Consider the following 20,834-nt stretch of genomic DNA (forward strand, 5'->3'; position numbering starts at 1 on the left):
TAAGACACCATAATCTCTCAGCTGGACTACTAGACCAGTCCCCTGACTAGTCTGCCTGCTTTCCCATTCCCTATTTATGACCTCCTCACCAAGCAGCAGTCACAGTAACCTTTTAAAAATATATGTTGGATGTCATTGTCTCATTGCTCAAAATTCTATAATGATTTTCTGACATACAGAAAACAGAATCCACACTTCTTGCCACATCCTGTAGAACCTGCAAGACCAGGCTCTTGTGTGCTTCTCCAGCATCACAGCTGACAAGAATCTGTTGCTGCTATTTTAGTCTAGCCGCGTTGGCCTTCTTGAGATAAATCAAGTTCATTTCTGCATCAGGCTCTTTATATGTGCTATTTGCTTTGCCTTACATGCTCCTTCCCCGGATCTTGACGTGGCTTCATCTGTCATGTCCCTGGTTTCTGCTCAATTCAAACCTTTTCTCTGATCATCATCTATTATAGAAATCTGTACCTAAAATTGCATTATTGATTCATTTATCTTGGTTTTTTGCAATGGAGTCCTGGCAGATGTTGAACAGTTGGTTCTCTGGGGGGTACAAAAAAGCGTTGATTTGCAGTGTTGGCCAATGTTCATGGTGTAAATATTCACACTGGGACTGATTTCAAGCTACCAACATGATTTCCCTAAACAAGGAATTAGGAAGAGATAAACACAAATGGCTTTTTAAAAATTGGAAGTATATTTGACAGACAATGTTGTGTAAATTTGATATGTACATGTTAATTTCATACATGTATATTTAATGATATGAGTGACATGGCAATAATTAACATCTCTATCATACTATATAACTATTATTTATTTTGAGTGGTTGTAATAATTCTAGTTTCTTTGTAAGTTTGTTGATTATAATGCTCTATTGTCTGCATTCACCATACTGTATGTTCGATCTGTAGGACTTAATCTGCCACATGATGGAAGTTTGTACCTTAAACCACATCTGTCCTATTCCTTTACTCCCCATCCCCTGGTAACCACCATTTAACTTTCTGTTTTTACTAGTGTGGCTCTTTTAGATTCTATATATAAGTGATATCATATAGTACTTGTCTTTCTCTGTATGACTTTTCTAACTTAGCATAATATATGTACACAAGGTCATCCATGTTGTTGCAAATGGCAGGACGTCCTTCCTTCTCATGGAGAAATAACAGTCCATTGTGTGTTATGTGTATGTATGTGTATATATATAAAATCTCTTCTTTATGTATTTATCCATCAGTGGACACTTAGGTTGTTTCCATATATTGATTGTTGTGAATAATTCTGCAGTAAAGACAGGAGTGCATATATCTCTTCATTACTCTGTTTTCAGTTCCTTTGGGTATATACTCAGACATGGAATTGCTAGATCATATGCTACATGTGTTTTTAATTATTGAGGAATCTCCATGCTCTTTATCTGATTTATATTTCCGCCAACAGAGTACAAGAGTTCCCTTTTCTCCACATCTTTACCAAAATTGACTTTTGCAAATCAGTGCCAGCTGGCTCCAGCAGACTACTGGTGTGTTGTCTGGTTTTCTGAGCCACCAGAGAATCCCCATGAGAGAACAATTTTGCTATCCTCGTTGCTGTATTTCAACTCTTTGGGTGAGGGCTGGCACAATAAATAATGTTTGTCTTAATGATATTGTAGAATAAATGAATCAGTGAACCAATTTATATATCATTATGTGAGCCTTTAAAATATGTATGGAAGTACAGAATCTTAGAATCCATAAAATGAATCTTAGAACAAAAAGGTGAGAGTAACACTAGCGCAAGTGAATTTGACTGCATTTATAACTGTCTTTCCCATCCTTCCTAATCAAGTCATCCCAGTTCTCGTTTGAATATATTCTTTTAAGCCTCTAAATAGATTACTGAGAATGTGGACATTGAAATGTAGTCTGTTTATATTTAAATAATTTCATTTATGTTTAGTCTGCAAAAATTTACCTGAAGTTATTCCAGTATGTTGTGTTCTTTAAGCACTTGATGTATTTTTAAAGTGTTGTCCATGTCAATAATATATACAAGTCAAATCATGACCTTCTTTTGGTTTGTACTATTATATTAAAGTGACCTAGACACACAAAGGATTAGACTAAAAATTGTTAGTGCTCATACAGCTATTCTTCATTTCTTTCACTTCTTGATACTTGATAGTGTACTATGCTGAAAAGGCAAACAATGGGAAAAGGTCTCCTTCACACACACAACATGGTAAAATCTGCTCTCAATAAGGAACTGTATTTACTTCCTGCTGTTCATGGTCACTATTTGTAATACCGTATTTATACTCACTGTAGACATGAAGCCTGGAAAAGAAAAAAGTTCCTCAGTCTTCATACCTCTTATAATGCTTTGCAAATAGCTGCAGTTATTTTGCAGTAATCCACAGTAGAGTGTAATAGTTGCTCAGTCATGTCGGACTCTGCGACCCCATGGACTGTAGCCTGCCAGTCTCCTCTGTCCATGGAATTCTCCAGGAAGGAGTACTGGAGTGGGTTGCCGTGTCCTTCTCCAAATCCACAGTATGTTTAGGTTTAATGGAATCTTGGCTTAGTAATGAAGCACTTCATTAAAGTGTTGTTTATAGTGTTTCTATTCACAGTGTTTCTATTCCATATATGCTTATGGTAGAATTGTATGGATGTTCTGCTCTCATCCATTCTCTGCTGTTTAGACAGATTCAGTTTATAGTGTCAGATTTTACTCTTGATGATTTTGTAGCTTTATCATTTGACGTTGAATAATTGTAGTCAGTCAAACTGTATAAGAAGCTGTATGGATTCTGTTTTATCCCTTGGGTATCATAAATGAGATAGAGTTTGATTCCATATTGATGAAATACTACTTCTGTTTCTCCAAGATATATTGTTCTTTACAATTTGTTTCTAGACATTGTGATTAAATGTTCTATTGGATAGCAATTTCAGTATCAGAGTACAATGACATTTTGTCGTGCTTAAAATGGAAATGTGTGTAGGCTTTTTCTAGTGAAGGCTTTTATATAAATTAATCATGTTCAGGGCTGATAGAATGTTCACAGCAGGACATGTAGTATTACAGAAAATGTCCAAAGCCATTTGCTCTTTTTCAGGACAACTGTAACCATGACTTTTTGTGACATTCATAATCTGCTTAATTGGATGAATTTCAGTGTCAGAAAATTGTTCTATGTCACTTTTTAAACTTTTTTACCTCCCTCCTGTGCTGAGTTGTAATTTGATTAGACTTGATTTTCCTCAAGGGGGTGAGAGTTTAAAAAAAAAAAAAAAAAAACTTTCTACTTTGGTGCAACCAATTAATTAGTCCTGCATGGAGAGGTTTGGAAAAATCAATGAGCAGTCAAACTTGATGACAGAGTAAAACACACGTTTGTGAAGGCAGCATAGAGAAGACAGTGGAATTCCTGAAGTGTTAACTAGGCCCCATGGATTCTTTCGGAGCTTTGGAAATCCACACTTTTTAAATCATTTTTGCCTTGACACCAAAGTTCTATGATGACTTGGTGCATATCTAACTCACTGAAAATCAAGAGCTATCTAATCAAGATTGCGAGGAGAAATATCAATAACCTCCGATATGCAGATGACACCACCCTTATGGTAGAAAGTGAAGAGGAACTAAAAAGCCTCTTGATAAAAGTGAAAGAGGAGACTGAAAAAGTTAGCTTAAAGCTCAACATTCAGAAAATGAAGATCATGGCATCTGGTCCCATCACTTCATGGGAAATAGATGGGGAAACAGTGGAAACAGTGTCAGACTTTATTTTGGGGGGCTTCAAAATAACTGCAGATGGTGATTGCAGCCATGAAATTAAAAGATACTTACTCCTTGGAAGGAAAGTTATGACCAACCTAGATAGCATATTGAAAATCAGAGACATTACTTTGCCAACAAAGTCTAGTCAAGGCTATGGTTTTTCCAGTGGTCATGTATGGATGTGAGAGTTGGATTATGAAGAAAGCTGAGCGCCTAAGAATTGATGCTTTTGAACTGTGGTGTTGGAGAAGACTCTTGCAAGTCCCTTGGACTGCAAGGAGGTCCAACCAGTCCATTCTAAAGGAGATCAGTCCTGGGTGTTCATTGGAAGGACTGATGCTGAAGCTGAAACTCCAGTACTTTGGCCACCTCATGTGAAGAGTTGACTCATTGGAAAAGACCCTGATGCTGGGAGGGATTGAGGGCAGGAGGAGAAGGGGACGACAGAGGATGAGATAGCTTGATGGCATCACCGACTTGATGGACATGAGTTTGGGTGAACTCTGGGAGTTGGTGACGGACAGAGAGGCCTGGTATGCTGCGATTCATGGGGTCACAAAGAGTCGGACATGACTGAGTAACTGAACTGAAATGAACTGAGGCAGGATAAAAAAAGCAAAGAATTTACAGAGTGGGTTTTGTAAGAACTTTGTCTATGTCCTCTTGGAATGGTACCCTTTCATACATATTTGTCATAACTGTTGGCTTTCAATCTTTAGAAAATGTCCATACAGTTAAATGAGTGGCATCTATCCTTATTTTAAAATCTTAGGCAAAAGAATACCAGGCTCTGCAGATCTCTCATTTTTCATTTCATTTACACTCTTCATATTTCACTGGCAAGTTAAGTCACCTGTTTAAAATCTGGGGTAAAGGCCGCTTGACAAACCTCAACAGAATTCTCTTTTTTGCTGATTTTCATTTCAGAGGGAAAATATGTGAATTAGACATATATAAGATTGTTATCTTGGTAGCAGTTCCCAAGGAAATTGGGAACGATGAAGAATATGCCATCTGTACTTATTGGTATTGAATGGTGCTAGATAAGTTCACTCTTCAGGTGCTTGTAGAAATCACTCTTGAGCTTCCTTAAATTATTTCAGAGGTGGCATTCCATTTTTGATCACCCATTCTGTTGAATTTTAAAAATAATTGATAATCTATTATGTGTAAGGCATTAAAAGACATGTGTAAAATATTCTACAGTTTCTACTGTTAGCAGCCTTAGTTTTGATGTTAAAACAAGGGCAAAATTTATCTTTTAAGAAGCAAAATTAAGTTGTTATCACAGATGTTAAGTTTTAGAAATATAAAGGGACGTGAGAATGTGGTTAGATTAGAAATTGATATATGGGAGGGGGTTTCAGGATGGGGAACACATGTACATCCATGGCGATTCATGTTGACGTATGGCAAAACCAATACAATATTGTAAAGTAATTAACCTCCAATTAAAATAAATAAATTTATATTAAAAAAGAAGTTAATATATGGGAAATATCTGTGTGAAGGAATTACTTGAAATAGTCATAAACATGGAATGTATTATTGTACAAAAGCAAAATTTATTATTATACAAAAACTAGATCTCTAAAATTCATCCATAATTTACTAGTCATGTGAAATGGAACAAGTTACCTAATGTACTGGTTTTCCATTGCTGTCATAACCAATTGCACAGATTTAGTGGTTTAACACAAATTTATTATCTTACATTATAATAGGTAAAAGTCTGACATGAGCCTCACTGTCCTAAGGTCAGGTGTGGGCAAGGTCATATTCCCTTTTGAAGATTCTAGAAGGAAATTCATTTCCTTGATTTTTCCAACTTCTGAAGATTGCCTATATTCCTTGGCTTGTGTCCTCTTCCTTCATCTTCAAAACCAGAAATGGGTTGGAGGTTTATCATGTTCCATCACTCTGCCCACCTCTTTCACTTCCCTCATTAAGGATCCTTGTGATTATTTTCGGAGAAGGCAATGGCACCCCACTCCAGTACTCTTGCCTGGAAAATCCCATGGATGGAGGAGCCTGGTAGGCTGCAGTCCATGGAGTCTCTGAGAGTCGGACATGACTGAGCGACTTCACTTTCACTTTTCACTTTCAGGCATTGGAGAAGGAAATTGCAACCCACTCCAGTGTTCTTACCTGGAGAATCCCAGGGATGGGGGAGCCTGGTGGGCTGCCGTCTGTGGGGTCGCACAGAGTCGGACACGACTGAAGTGACTTAGCAGCAGCAGCAGCAGTGATTATTTTGGGCTCACTCATACAATTCAGAATTATCATTACATCTCAAGGTCTTTAACTAAATCATATCTACAAAAGTCCCTTTGACATATAAAATAATGTATACAAAGGTTCCAAGGGTTAAGATATAGACATTGTTGAGGGGTCATTATTCTTTGTATCACACAAATTAGCATTAACTCTCTCATTTCAATTTCTAATCAGTTCCTACCTGCCTGATAGAAATCTTGTTAGCAGAGACAAACTTCTGCAGGCTGAAGTGCTTGGCAAAAACTAGGTACTAAATAAAATGCTACTTTCCCCAAGAAAAGATTATTAGGATATAGAATACTGGGATACGACAATAAACTCAAATGAAAATAACCCACAGCAGGCACACCCCCCACAGTGCTCTCTTCTGAATATTCATTTTGTCTTCTCTCTCTCCTCTCCTATTGTTTACTTTCCATTTTGGGAAAAATATCATCTTAGGAAAACTTGTTTTTAAAAAATGCCTGAATTACAAATAAATATCATTTTTCCAAAGATAAAGGGAATTTCAGAGAGGGGAGAGCAGTATAGTGAAAGGCTATAGAGATTTCAAAGAAGATGAGGATGGAGAAACAAAACATGTATTTTCTGACCAGGTAACTCTTTTGAAAATAATTCAAGTAGGGTGGTGGGTGGTGCATGCGCGGTAGAGGGTTAAATAGAGAAGAGATGCTAAGGTGATAAACAGTGGAGGTTACAGAGTACTCTTAAGAAAGTCCCTAGAGAAGGACAAGGAAGCTGGGCAGTATATAAGCATGAAAATAGCGGATGCTATTTCATTTGTAATAGCTAAAATTGAATAAGTGTTAAGTAACTCTGATCTGTTGAAAGAATTCATGAGCTAAGATCAGAGAGTTTCATCTGTCTTTGATTTGTTATTCTCTGCTGTTAACATTATATTTCCAACTCTGCTCATTACTACAAATCTTTGCTATTATTCCCCAAATGCTTTGAACTAGAGTGATTCATTCATGTCTGCAATGTCATAAATTGAAGAATGCTAGGTTCTTCTTACCCTGGTAACTATAGAAGCACAAAAACAAAGGCAATGCTGGGTATTTCTCCAGGGTGAATAATTTTTAGAAGGGAGGCTTTTAACTGTCACATTTCTGATTGTCTGTGATTCACACCCATATTGTGTTCTGTGATGGCTTCACTGAAAGGACTGTCCTGTTCTATGGGGGACTCAGCCTACCTGATCTTTTACCAGTGGCTGGTGTGAAAGCCATGCTGTGCCAATGACTTATTCACAGGGGGCAGGTCAATCCTTTGAAACCATGGATTGTTTCAGATGAGAGAGAAATATGTGAGGAGAGAATAGATGTCAAGGGCAGTGCTGAAGAGAAGGAAAATGCTTGTCTGAGTTTTACCTGCCGCTGACATTGTTAAAAATGATAGCAACTTAATGAAGCACGGAGCACTAAATGCGTTAATAAGCTGAGGGAGGACCTTGCTCATTGCAATTTGGATTCTATTTATTCATGTTCCTAGTTTTCTAAGACAGGACTAAAATTTGGGGCTGGCAATGCCCTTTAGAGTTGATAATTAATTTGAAAGAATTAAGATACATTTCTTAAGCTCTGAATGCAATGTAGTTGCAGTATGAATCAGAATTAATCATTTATCAAGACAGTAAACACATTTTACTGTTACAAACAAATATTTGCTTTTTAAGAGCAAGCACTGAATTACCAATAGTGTAAAATCATTATGTTAGAGAGTCATTTGTTTATTAAAAAGAAATGTATCAGTAATCTTTTTAAAAGCTCTGATATGATAATTTCTCAACATACACAGAAGTATAGAGTAGAATACTCTAGACCCGCATAATTGATACCCACCTGTAAAAATTAACTCATGGCCCTTCCTGTTTCAATTCTACATTTGTCCATACCCCATTCCACTCACCAGGTTAAGTGAATGAAGTTAAGTTGCTTAGTCGTGTCCGACTCTTTGCAAACCCATGGACTCCTAACAGGCTCCTCTGTCCATGGGACTTTCCAGGCAAGAGTGCTGGAGTGGGTTGCCATTTCCTTTTCCAGGGGATCTTCCCAACCCAGGGATCGAACCTGGGTCTCGCTCATTGTAGACAGTCTCTTTACCATCTGAGCCACCTTATTTGGAAGCAAATCCCACATATATTACATCCTCTATAATTCAGTATATATTACTGAACTTTACAACTCTTTTGTAAACAGAATCACTGTCATACCTAAAAATACTATTATTCTTCTTTAATATTAACAGACATTCAGTCAGTATTAAAATACATCACATTTGCCTCCAACCTTTAAAAAGTTGATTGAATTAGGATGTACCTGAAGTCACATACTGCATTTATTTGATATCTCTCTTAAGGTCTCTTAATCTATAACTTCATTATTTTTTAATTGTCTTGCGATTTATTTTTTAAAGAAGCCATACTTTTTGGGTAGTAAAGGTTCTCACATCCTGAATTTTGTTAATTGTATCCCTGTGGTGCTGTTTTCATGATCCTTAGATACCTTATTTCCTGTAAACTGATAGTTAAATGTAGAGACTCACTCTGATTTTGGGTTCACATTTTTGGCAAATTACTTTATAGATGGTGCTGTATCCTTCCATTACATTGCAGAAAATATCCAGGTGTCTCTCTTTTGGGAACGTTAGTGGCCATTTTGACCTTTAGAGGTCACCACAGATTCATCATTTCAAAAAAGGTCCTCTTAGTAAACCGTGGCATCCTGTATAATTGAGTTTTCTCCAGGTTGATTTTTTTTCATTTAATAGTATATTCCTGCATCCGTTGCTCTTTCTTCTCAGGTTCTCTTGACTATTCTTGCTTGTTAATGTTTTCAAATCAGCTTTACAATAAACTTATCCAGTTCTAGGAACTAATAATAAAAATTGTATTGATTTAGATTTGTATATTAACTTAGAGCTGAAAAGTAACTCATGTTATTTTTCAGAATGAGAGGTTGAGATTTTCTTTATTACATAATGAAGTGGAACTGTCCTTCAAACACTTTCCCATGGATAGTTAGGCATTGATTAAAACTCTTCTCAAAAAACAAATTCAGCAAATGAACATTTTATCTTCAGAAGATTATCTTTAGTCATCCAGTTAGATTATTATTTCTTAGAAATTAGATAATGATAGAGTAATTCATTTTCAAATGTATAAACTTTATATGAGCTTAATGTGAGTATAAAAAATCTGTTTTAATTGACGGCAAAGTATTTCTGTTTCTCTGAAAACAGAGGAGCCACTTACCCTGAGGTGAAATGGCACATTTGCTTACCTGCAACTTGTTAAATTCACACTCAGCAACTGTAGTGTACACTGAGGGGAGGGGAATAAATGCCCTGTACATTATAACTGAGTGACAATTACAAGTCATTTCAGTCTTTGAAATTATTGTCAGTAAATTTGTCTGAATGGACAGGCAGACAAGGGGGTTATCCATATGGACTCCCCACCAATCCTAGGTTTATCGAAGTAAGTGTAAATTTGCAAGGGACATAAAACTCACCCAAAAAGTAATAGTTGAAGTCATTTGTAGGTTAATTGCTTTAAGTTTTAAATTTAAAGCATCCTTTAAAAGCCTCTATTCTTTAGTTCAGTTCATTCGTTCAGTTGTGTCCAGCTCTTTGCGACCCCATGGACTGCAGTACGCAAGGCCTCCCTGTCCATTACCAACTCCCGGAGTTTACTCAAACTCATGTCCATCAAGTAGGTGATGCCATCCAACCATCTCATCCTCTGTAGTCCCCTTCTCCTCCTGCCTTCAATCTTTCCCAGCATCAGGGTCTTTTCCAATAAGTCAGTTCTTCACATCAGGTGGCTAAAGTATTGAAGTTTCAGCTTCAGCATTCCAATGAATATTCGGGACTGATTTCCTTTAGGATAGAATGGTTGGATCACCTTGCAGTCTAAGGGACTGTCAAGATTCTTCTCCAACACCATAGTTCAAAAGCATTGATTCTTTGGTGCTCAACTATCTTATAGTCCAACTCTCATATCTATTGTTTAACCTTGATCCAATAGGTCCAGTAATAGTGTTTTCAAAATGTGTATAGTGATCTCTTCAGGTAATTTTTAAGATTATAGTGAGCCACTTGTTTCCTGTGATTGCTTAAGAAATTTTTGCTGGGAAGTAAAAATTTGGTTAAGCTTCCCAGGTGGCACAAAGGTAGAGAATGTGCCCACCAATGCAAAATACGTAGGAGACAGGGGTTCAATCCCTGGGTTGGGAAGATCCCTTGGAGTAGGAAATAGCAACTCTCTCCAATTTTCTTGCCTGGAAAATTTCATAGAAATAGGAGCCTGGTGGGGTCACAGAGAGTCAAACATGATTGAGCATGCATGCACACACAAAAAAATTTGTTTAGGGCAAAATCCCATGGACAGAGAAACCTGGTAGGCTACAGTCCATGAGGTCACAAAGAGTCAGACACGACTAAACAACTTCATTTTCACTTTCCCTGGTTGCTCTGCCAATGCAGGGAAACACAGGTTTGATCCCTGGAAAAGGAAACAGCACCCTATTCCAGTATTCTTGCCTGGGAAACCCCATGGACAGAGGAGTTTGGCAGTCTACAGTCCATGGGGTTGCAAACAGTTGGACAGGACTTAGTGGCTAAACAGCAACAAAAGAATTTGGTTACATGTTTTTTGGTAGGGTGGGTCTTTGAGTGAAGCCTCTATTAAACTCAGACTTAAGATGAATTTCCTGCATTCAGCCCCACTTCTCACCCCTGCTTCTGGTCAGACGTGCTTTCGTGAGTTTCTGCTGGTCTTGACCCAGGGCAACAGCCACTCTGAGTACTTTTGGCCATGACCTCTATTCTCCCTCTACAGCTGACTCCCATGGACCTTCCAGAAAAAATAATGAACCCACCTCATCCTCTTTTTTTTTTTTTTTAATTTATTTATCCTTCTTTTAGGTCTCAGGTAAAAGATAAGCTAATAATATGAACTATCAACTCAAACACAGAGACGTGTGTGTGCATTTCTGTAAGGCTTTCCAGATTATTCTAGTGGGTACAAAGCTTGAAATTCTTGATTCCAAGGATCCTTTTTGGTTCTGACATTGTATAGTTCTCATTGCTTTCTGAACGTCAACATACCTGTATAAATAAATGAGTATCTGACATACATAATTCTAGAACTAATAATACACAGAAGTGTCTAAATCATATTAGAGATGGCATCGAAGTTTGTGGAAATGTTTAAATTCATAACATTGGCAAGAGCAGGCATTAGAATATTGCAGAGCCTCTTTCACAATTAAGCAGTTTTGTTATGTGGACAGCTATTTGCTATAGGGAGTTCACAGACAGCAATAAAGGGATAAAGGCAGAGCTTATCTGTGGCAGAAGTTAGACGGCCATGTGTTTTTCTCTTGACAAATTAGGAAACAGAAATGGAAGAGAGTAATTCAGGTTAAGTTCTGTGAGAAAGATGAAGTACCATCTTCCACAGAGAGTGAAAGTGAAAGTGAAAAAGTTGCTTAGTCGTGTCCGACTCTGTGCCAACATGGCCAACACAGTCAAGGGAATTCTCCAGGCCAGAATGGTGGAGTGAGTAGCCTTTCCCTTCTCCAGGGAATCTTCCCAACCAGGGATCACACACACACACACACACACACACGAATGACATGAAGCTTGTTTTTCATGTTTAAAAAATGTGGCCATTTCATTCATTGTGATGGACCATTTTACAGTTTTCCCCCTCCATGGCTGGTGATAGAAGTTGCAAATAGTGCTGGCCATATATATCCAGTTGTTTGATTGTTTTTAGTTTCAGAGATGTGACCAACTCGCTGTCCCATGGACTGTAGCCTGCCAGGCTCCTTTGTCCGTGGGATTCTCCAGGCAAAAATACTGGAGTGGGTTGCCATTTCCTCCTCCAGGGAGTGGTTTTCATTTCCTCACAGAGAGTGGATTTCATTAATACTTTTATGTCTTTCGTGGGTGTTCAGCCTATAGGAAACTGAGGCCCTCTGTCCTTTGTACATCTTTGAGGAGTCCTCCTGTAGCCTAGCTCTTTTAACTATGTTCCAGTGATACTCAAAAGAATCAGTAAAATCTCCAAAAGACAATACTATTTGGTAGCATTTTTCTAGATCCATGATTCTCCCGAGGACAAAGGAACTGGGATAAAGTAGGTTCCTGAGAGTCATAACAGAGACTTTTTTTTTTTTTTTTTTTTAATGCAGACCCAGCAATGCATGTGCTAGAAATCGATCCTGGAGATCAGACTTACCCAAATGGGTTATGAATGAGCCAATATATATTCTGCCCTAGGACAGTGTGTAGACTGGCCAACGCTCCTAGGCTGTTCATTCCCGGCTGTGAGGTCTCCTCCAATCATGTGAAAAAGATGGGAAAACATCACCATATATGATGGTCATTGTAGGTTGCTTGTTATTTTGGGACTGAAGGATTCTTCAGAAAGGCTCTTCTCCATTTCCACCTTAAATGAGTTCAAGTTCTTAAACACTCGACTGCTGCTGCTGCTGCTAAGTCGCTGCAGTTGTGTCTGACTCTGTGCGATCCCATAGATGGCAGCCCACCAGGCTTCCCCTTCCCTGGAGTTCACCAGGCAGAACACTGGAGTGGGTTGCCATTTCCTTCTCCAATGCATGAAAGTAAAAAGTGAAAGTGAAGTCGCTCAGTCGTATCTGACTCTTAGCCACCCCATGGACTGCAACCTACCAGGCTCCTCTGTCTATAGAGTTTCCAGGCAAGAGTACTGGAGTGGGGTGCCATTGCCTTCTCAGCTTAAACACTCTAGGAACATCTACTTTAATGCTACATTAGTGACATATGATTGTGATTAATGATATTTTATTATGTGATGCACAAATGGAATGTGAAATAGAAAGTTCTCTATGTTACTGTAAACTGTCAACCATTTGGCTTTATTTCAAAAGTTATTTGGAATTTTTAAGCCAGCAATATATAAAAAGTACCTTCCTACAACAAAAATTGGATATAGTGTATTGAGATCTATGATTTATAGAAGCCTAGCTGTCTTATTATTTTTGTGCTTATCATAAGGTATTTGCTTGCCTTGTTGCATCTCATACAGATTTTTTTTCCCACCTGGAAATAAGATTTTATAACTAGTGATTTTGAAGAGTCTTTATGCTGAAAACACAAGGCAGAATTAATTAAACTAACATAGGTACACTAGAGAATTATTCTGTTGGAATCATTAAAAATTTGGCATACTTAGAAATTCAGTTAGAATTTTTACAATCTTTTTCTGACACCTTCAAAGAATACTTCTATTCATTGTGTTTTTCAATAATGCTGTCTACCACATTTTAAAAAGTTTATTCAAAATACTATATGTCAACTAATTTAATTAATTTTGCATGAAATGTGAAAGAATCCATAGAAAATAAATGAAAGGAGGATATTATTTTCAAATGAGGTGACTTTAATATTCTTGAAGGCAATGACTGCTTTTCCATGTCACTTAATGCTGGCTGTTATATTGAATTATAGAAAGAGTCTGTGCGGTTTCTAGTACAACTTCTTTTTTAGAGCCAACACAGAATCTCTGAAGTCATAAATCCATGTTGTAGCTCCAAGACAATTTGGCCTTTTCCTATATTTGCTTGCTGAGTTGTTTCTAAACAAAGTTTTTTATTCATACATCAGTGTATCTTTATTTTTCTTATTTGTACCTGTGATCTGTAATTATGCTTTGATATTTCTCTTTTGATTTTCCACTAAAAAAAAAAATCTCTGTGGACTTTTTTTTTTCTGGATGGAAATTTGCTAATTTAAAACATTTATAGAGATTCTTTTTTCCAAAGAGCACATAGTACTTTATTATCTCTTCCATGGTTCTTACTTTGAAAAAGATACACTGTGAAACAGAGGGTAAAAGAGTTTAAGAAATTTTCTCAACTCATAGAGATATTAATTGAATGAACATGCAAGAAATATATGTCTTAGTTCCTGCAAGTGACAAAATATGCTGGTTGACTGGAATTCAAGTTCTAACAAACAGAAAGAATAGTATTAATCTAGTAAGAAGTCATATGGAAGCATGTACACTGGTTTTGATTATTCAATTAAAACTAATAAATGTTAAATATACATTATTTCAAAAGAATTTTACTAACGATTATAGCACCTCTGCCCTTTAGGAGCTCACAATTTAGTTATTTATATTCTTTACTAGTTTACAGATTTTTGTCATGAATAATTTAGAATTACCAGAAATTAGGAGCATTTAATTTAATTTACCAGAAATTAGTGTATCAGATTTTCATAGAAAAAACTATCTTTCTGTGTTCTATCAGATTACTCAGTAGGGTTTGCCTTTTAGTGAATTCATTTTTGAAGAGGTTCCATGTGTATGTATTGAATACAGAGTGTCTAAGAGAAATAATCCATAATGAATAGCACCTAAAAATGCAGAAATAGCAATTACTCTAGATTATGTTTGGTTGGCTTCTGTACATCTTTTTTCTGCCAACATAACCTGTACTGGGGGCTTCCCACGTGGTACAGTGGCAAAGAATCCACCTGCAATGCAGGAGACAGGAGTTCCATCCCTGGGTCTGGGTTGGGAAGATTCCCTGGATGAGGAAATGACAACCTGCTTCAGTATTCTTGCCTGGGAAATCCCATGGACAGAGGAGCCTGGTGGGTTACAGTCCATGGGGTTGCAAAGAGTCAGACATGACTGAGTGACTGAGCATGCGTGTGGGCACATGATTGATAGAGTATGTTGCATCTTACTCCCACTCTTGTCCTTTCTTTGATATTTATTTTTAAAAATATTTCCTTACTTTAAAAATAATTTTATTAAAAACTGAAACAGTTATGTTAATACAATTAGTATAGCAGGTTAGTAGAAGAATTTTAAAGCTCTTTTTCTCTCCTTGACTCCTTATCCCCAAACCCCATAGGTCACATCTTAAATATGTTCATGTCTGTCCTTCCCCAAAATGTCTAAGTGTATTCCAATAATTACAAATTCATATGTATATATACATGTCTGTCTACAGTTATCTGTATACCTCTGTAAATAAAAATTCATAATATTTCCCATATGGAGTGATAATACATAAAATAGAATGGTCAAAGCCCAGACTAATCAGAGTAGGTGTCTTGGCTGTTCCTTGCAATCCCTAGGTTACCCAGATGTTCTCTGGAAAGAGAAGGCATTTGAGAGGCTTGGACAGCAGTTATTTACCAAGTACAGAAGTATTTCAGTATTTTAACTACCAGTATTTCCTTAACTGTGCGTAAGAGGCAAATGGTATCCCTAGTTTCGCTCATTAAATGGCTCATGATTTTCCCCTCAGTGCACACAGATAGAAGTGCTCATGTTCCAGTAAGGGTCTCAAAAGACCAGCATCTGAGTCACCTCTTTCATCTTAAGTACAAACTTTTTATGTTTTTAAATTCAGTCCCTTAGAGTTTGTCATAGACAGTGTACATATATTCCTGAAAGTCTCATGTCAAAACTATGAAGCAGATAAGGTATATTTTCAGAACATTACTTTCAAGCTCCCCTTTAAACAGATCCATTAATTATCTTTTAACAGATTTTTCCTTCAATTGTGTATTTTCAGTGACTCCAATCACCCAGAATTTAGGGTTGGCAAACTCCCTGTGTCTCACTGAATGTACTAAAAAGACCACATACTATTGCTTTCTTACTAGCATACTTTTAATGTATCTCATTATTGCAATTTATTATCAACTCATAGCTGGTGGGACTATACCTTGAAAGAAAGTTGCTCAGTTGTGTCTGACTCTTTGCAGTCCCATGAAATGTAGCCTGCCAGGCTCCTCTGTCCATGGAATTCTCCAGGCAAGAATACCAGAGTGGGTTGCCATTTCCTTCTCCAGGGAATCTTCCCGACCCACTAAAGACATATACTATTGCTTTTTTACTAGTGTACCTTTCATATATCTCATTATTGCAATATATTATTAACTCATAGATGGTGGGACTATATAAACTACCTTATATTTATCTTTCTACCAAGGACATCGCAAAAAATGTCACTCGGTAATGTTTATGCATTGTTCTTTTGGACTTTTGGATTGGATTGGTAAAGATGCACATATGTACCATCACAAAACATCTAGAATATTTATTTTGTATGTGTTCAGATATTATGTAGATTTGAAAGCAGAGGATTGCCATATTCCCCTCAGTGGTCACTCTGTTGACTTGTAGTAACTTGATGCCTTTATTTTCCTTTTCTTTAACACATATTTACCTCTTATACAGAAGGTACAGAAACCCTTCATTTACTATATTCTAGTTTCAAACAGCTGCTGAGTATACTAGAATTTCATCTCCATTATTTTCTATTTGGGAATGTGGAGGAATTGACACTTAGTGAGTATTTACAGCCAAGTCCTTTGCTAGGTACTTTGCATACATTATTTCATTTAGTCTAAACTGTCTCTCAGTTGTATACTTAGTGTTCATATTATTGACCCTAGTTAACAGAAATGGGAGTGAGAGTTGACGAAGTAAGTCACATGAATGTTGGCATCACAATTTAAATACAGGACTGTGCCTTCAAAGTGCTATGTTTTGTTTTTTCCTGTACCACAGTAATGCCATCTAAATGGTACTTGTCTGAGGATTAGGTGATACAGGTAACTGGTTTCTAAACTATCAAGCACTATTATTCACACATGGAATTTCTAACTCATAATCTCCAACAGGGTAATGTGAGTAAATTGGTATGTACCAAATACTGTGAGTGATTGTGATTACAATGGAACTTCAAAAATTAGATGAAATGATGTTAATGAGTTGTTGGAGAACTAAAATCCAATTTTAACCCATTTCTTTTAAAGTCATGGGTGTCAAAATGGAACATATCATTTTAGTAAAGAGGTATTAAATATGGACATGTAACTGTAAAAATATATTTAGAGGATACAATTTTGTTGTTGTTTAGTTGCTAAGTAGTTTCCGACTCTTTGCAACCTATGGACTGCAGCATGCCAGGCTCCTCTATCTATGGGACTTTCCAGGTAAGAATACTGGAGGGAGGTGTCATTTCCTTCTCCAGGGAATCTTCCTGACCCAGGGATCAAACTATGTCTTCTGCATTGGCAGGTGGATTTGTTACCACTGAGCCACCTGGAAAGTCCAGAGAATATAATAGGAGCATGGAATAATATCCGAAGTAAAATTATTGTAGCCTTAGGCCTTATATTTGATATGCATTCCGTGGGGTCGCAAAGAGTCAGACACAACTGAACAACTTCACTTTCACTTTTCACTTTCATGCACTGGAGAAGGAAATGGCAACCCACTCCAGTGTTCTTGCCTAGAGAATCCCAGGGACAGGGGAGCCTGGTGGGCTGCCGTCTATGGGGTCGCACAGAGTTGGACACAACTGAAGCGACTTAGCAGCAGCAGCAGTGAGAAACTTTGGAATTCAGAGTTACATGTTGTTGTTGTCACACTTCCCAGGTGTTCCAGATTGCGTATGTGATTGTGAAAGCAGCTAACTCCCCTCGGCCTGGAAATTGGATTTTGGAACGCTCACTGGATGATGTTGACTACAAGCCCTGGCAGTATCATGCTGTGACGGACACGGAGTGCCTAACCCTCTACAATATTCATCCCCGTACTGGACCACCGTCATATGCCAAAGATGATGAGGTCATCTGCACTTCCTTTTATTCCAAGATACACCCCTTAGAAAACGGAGAGGTAAGATGAGAAAATTCACCCTCAATACATTTAAGATGGCAAATAGGCCTGTCAGAAAGACTTGACTATATCAGTCACTGATGTCAGGGAGATTTTAAAATAGGATTCAGCAGAAGTACATTTAAAATAACTTATTAAATAAAAAGGAAAAACTGAAGGGTATTAGAATTTTAACTGCCTTCATCTAGTATGTATCTTGTGTGTCCAATAAAGATCAGAGAAGAGGAAATGGGCTTAAGTTGGAGAGTCAGTGATTAATTTTAAAGAAACTTTTCTGACAGTGAGTCTTGCTAATTATTGAAGGATTGAGACCTTAGAAGAAACCTTAAATCTGTGTGCTGTAGTTTGAAGATAGGGACAAAAGAGATAAATTCTGGAAAACATAATTCACATATGTGAACTCATAATTTATGTGTTTTTCTACTGTTGCCGCATAGGGCTGCAGTGGGCTTTCTTTCCTTCGTTCAAGTTTTGCTTATTCTATGCTTAATTCAAATCTGTTCAACTTCTCCATAGCATCTTTTTTTTTTTCTTGTGGTTAACATTTTAAATTGATTCATTGTTTTTTCAGCCACAGATTCAAACCATGACTTCACTTTTACCAATTGTGTCATCTTGAATCAGTGTCTTAAGTTGTCTGTGCCTCCGTTTCATTTCCCATAAACTAGAAACAATAACAGTAGTTCTTATTTCTTATGATTGTCAAGATTAAATGAAAATGTTTGAAACATTATAATAGTCACTTTGCAGGCATTAACTATTTTTGTTGCTGTTATAATAACAATAACCATTGAGGTCGGTGGTGGTGGTGGTGGTAGTAACCCCCTCTCAGATACTCAAACCTAGACCTAGAGACCCTCGGATCTCTAGTTTTATTTCCCTAATCAGTCTCTCTTCAGTATATAAGGCCTAGTTCTTTTTGTTCTACTTTCTTATGTCCATTTCTGTGTATTCTCATGGCTAATATTCTCTCCTCACCAGTTCACATGCTTGAAGCTAGTATCATTTTTTACATTTGTATTTTCAAAAAATCCATATTCATACACTATCATGCCCACCTCAACCATTCTGAGATTATTTCTTTAAACACTTCTGGGAGTAAGTTAGATTTGTGACATATATTGATCACACTCTCTTTTGGCACTATTATTCTATGAATGTCTCCCAGTGTCTCACTATATTTCAATTTCATGTTCAAAAATATCAGTTTTGGGTGAAGAAAATTCTAAATGGTGCTCTCAGCAGAGATCTCAATCTGCCAAACAATGAGTCAAAAGCAGCGAGTCAAACAGCTATTCAACCTGCTTGTGCCCAGAGGCATCCACGTCCTGGCCAGAGTGGCCTGAGGATATGAGAGTAGACAGGGAGGGCAAGGAGAATATATTTGAGTTGAATTTATAATTTTTTTCTTGGATCCAGTGTTTACCCAGGATTAATAATTATGTAATATTTATAAAGCTATTCTTTATCTTTAAAAAAGGAGCCAATTCAGAAATTTGTTTAACAATATAAAATGTACTCAGATATGTAACATACAAGTTGCATGCATACCCCAAAGCATGCTAACACTACATAGATGGTGGTTCTCCATTCTTTAGACTTTGTCAACTTACCAACGTGGAACAGATATTCTATTTGTTTGTGTTTAACTGGCTACACTGTTTTAGACACTCACTATAAACTAATCATTACTGATGACTTTTAAGAACAACTTATTCAACTGTCTCTGTGACATGCTTTTTAAAGTCTATTTCTCTCTCATTGGAAAGTGAATGAGGTGAGGAATGGAAAGTAATTCAAAGTATTGGAAGTAGATTGATAGTATTTAAAAATATGAATGAAATCCAGACCTCTCCTGGAATATCTGTTTTATTTTATATCTTAGTCTGTGAAACATGGTACTATTTGGAATGGACAGGTTCAGCGAAGGTAGGGGATGGTCTCCCAAGACTGCCAGATCAACTGGTGACAAAGTTGAGATAAGAATACAGATCCCCTGAGTCCTACATTAGTGTTTCTTTCATACTCTAATAAAGACTGAAAATTGATTTTTTAAAAATCTTGGTAATTGCTAAACTCAGAAATGATTTAGAAGAGATATTGACCTGCTGGATCCATTAAAGTAGAAAGATTTCTAATCCTGAGATATGGTGATATAGAAGAATGGGATTAGAAGACTGGGTTCTGCTTCTGCTACTAGTTTTTATGGGACATTGAACAGGTCAGTTTATCTCTGAGTTTGAATTTCTTTAATATATGAATTAGTTTGATATATAAATTATCCTAAGGCATCTTTCAGTTCTAAAGTAGTACAGTTTCGGATATCACCTACAATATAACATTGGGAATATTTTACATTTTTAGGATGCTTGTCTCCAATATTTCCCAGACAAGTGACTGTGAAATAAACCTTAGTATCATTAATTTTTAGTTTTAAAAGCATTCACATTTAAGTACCATGTGAAATTTAATTATTAGGTGCTTATATTCAGAACTTCCCAGAGAAGTGGCATTCAAGTAAGAAAAACAAACATATAAACGAGTAAATGCAAAATGATAGTGTAAATGCCACGACAGAATTGTTTACAGCAAGTGGTAAAGCTCTTCTGGATGAGTCAAAGGAACCCTGCTGAGAAGATGGACTCTCAGAGTACAGAGAAACATACAAAATTTCTTAGTATCTCCAAAGTTTTGAAGACAATTGCAAATGTATTGCCAATATGCTTTAGACATATAACAGAATTCACTCCATTATTGAAGGGTATTTTTATTTGGTTTGAATTGTAGGCTTGTTATTATTTTAAATGTACATAAATATAAGAGGATAGAGAATCCCTGTATCCCTTTTACCTAGCTCCCACTAAGGATAATATCTTTCATAATCTACATTCATTTGTCAAACTAAGAAATTATTATCATTATTTATAAAGAATAAATTACAAGTATTATTGATACTCTATTACCTAAACCACAGATTTATTCAGATTTCACTCAGATTATCATTAATGACTTTTTTTCTCTTCTGGGATCCAATTTGGAATAGGACGTTGTGTTTATTGCATCATTGTGTCTCTTAGTCTCC

The 20,834-nt window shown here is 36.8% G+C and overlaps 1 protein-coding gene across 1 annotated transcript in view; it reads left to right on the top strand.

Annotated features, from left to right (window-relative positions):
• Positions 1–20,834, top strand: part of LAMA2 (laminin subunit alpha 2) — a 674,179-nt gene that overhangs the window by 187,058 nt on the left and 466,287 nt on the right. The window contains exon 4 of the mRNA XM_068984950.1: positions 17,510–17,752. Within this exon, the coding sequence (XP_068841051.1) occupies positions 17,510–17,752 (243 nt within the window). The remainder of the gene's footprint in view (positions 1–17,509; positions 17,753–20,834) is intronic.

Source organism: Capricornis sumatraensis, chromosome 13 (genome assembly GCF_032405125.1).
Source record: "Capricornis sumatraensis isolate serow.1 chromosome 13, serow.2, whole genome shotgun sequence".
Lineage (NCBI taxonomy): Eukaryota > Metazoa > Chordata > Mammalia > Artiodactyla > Bovidae > Capricornis > Capricornis sumatraensis.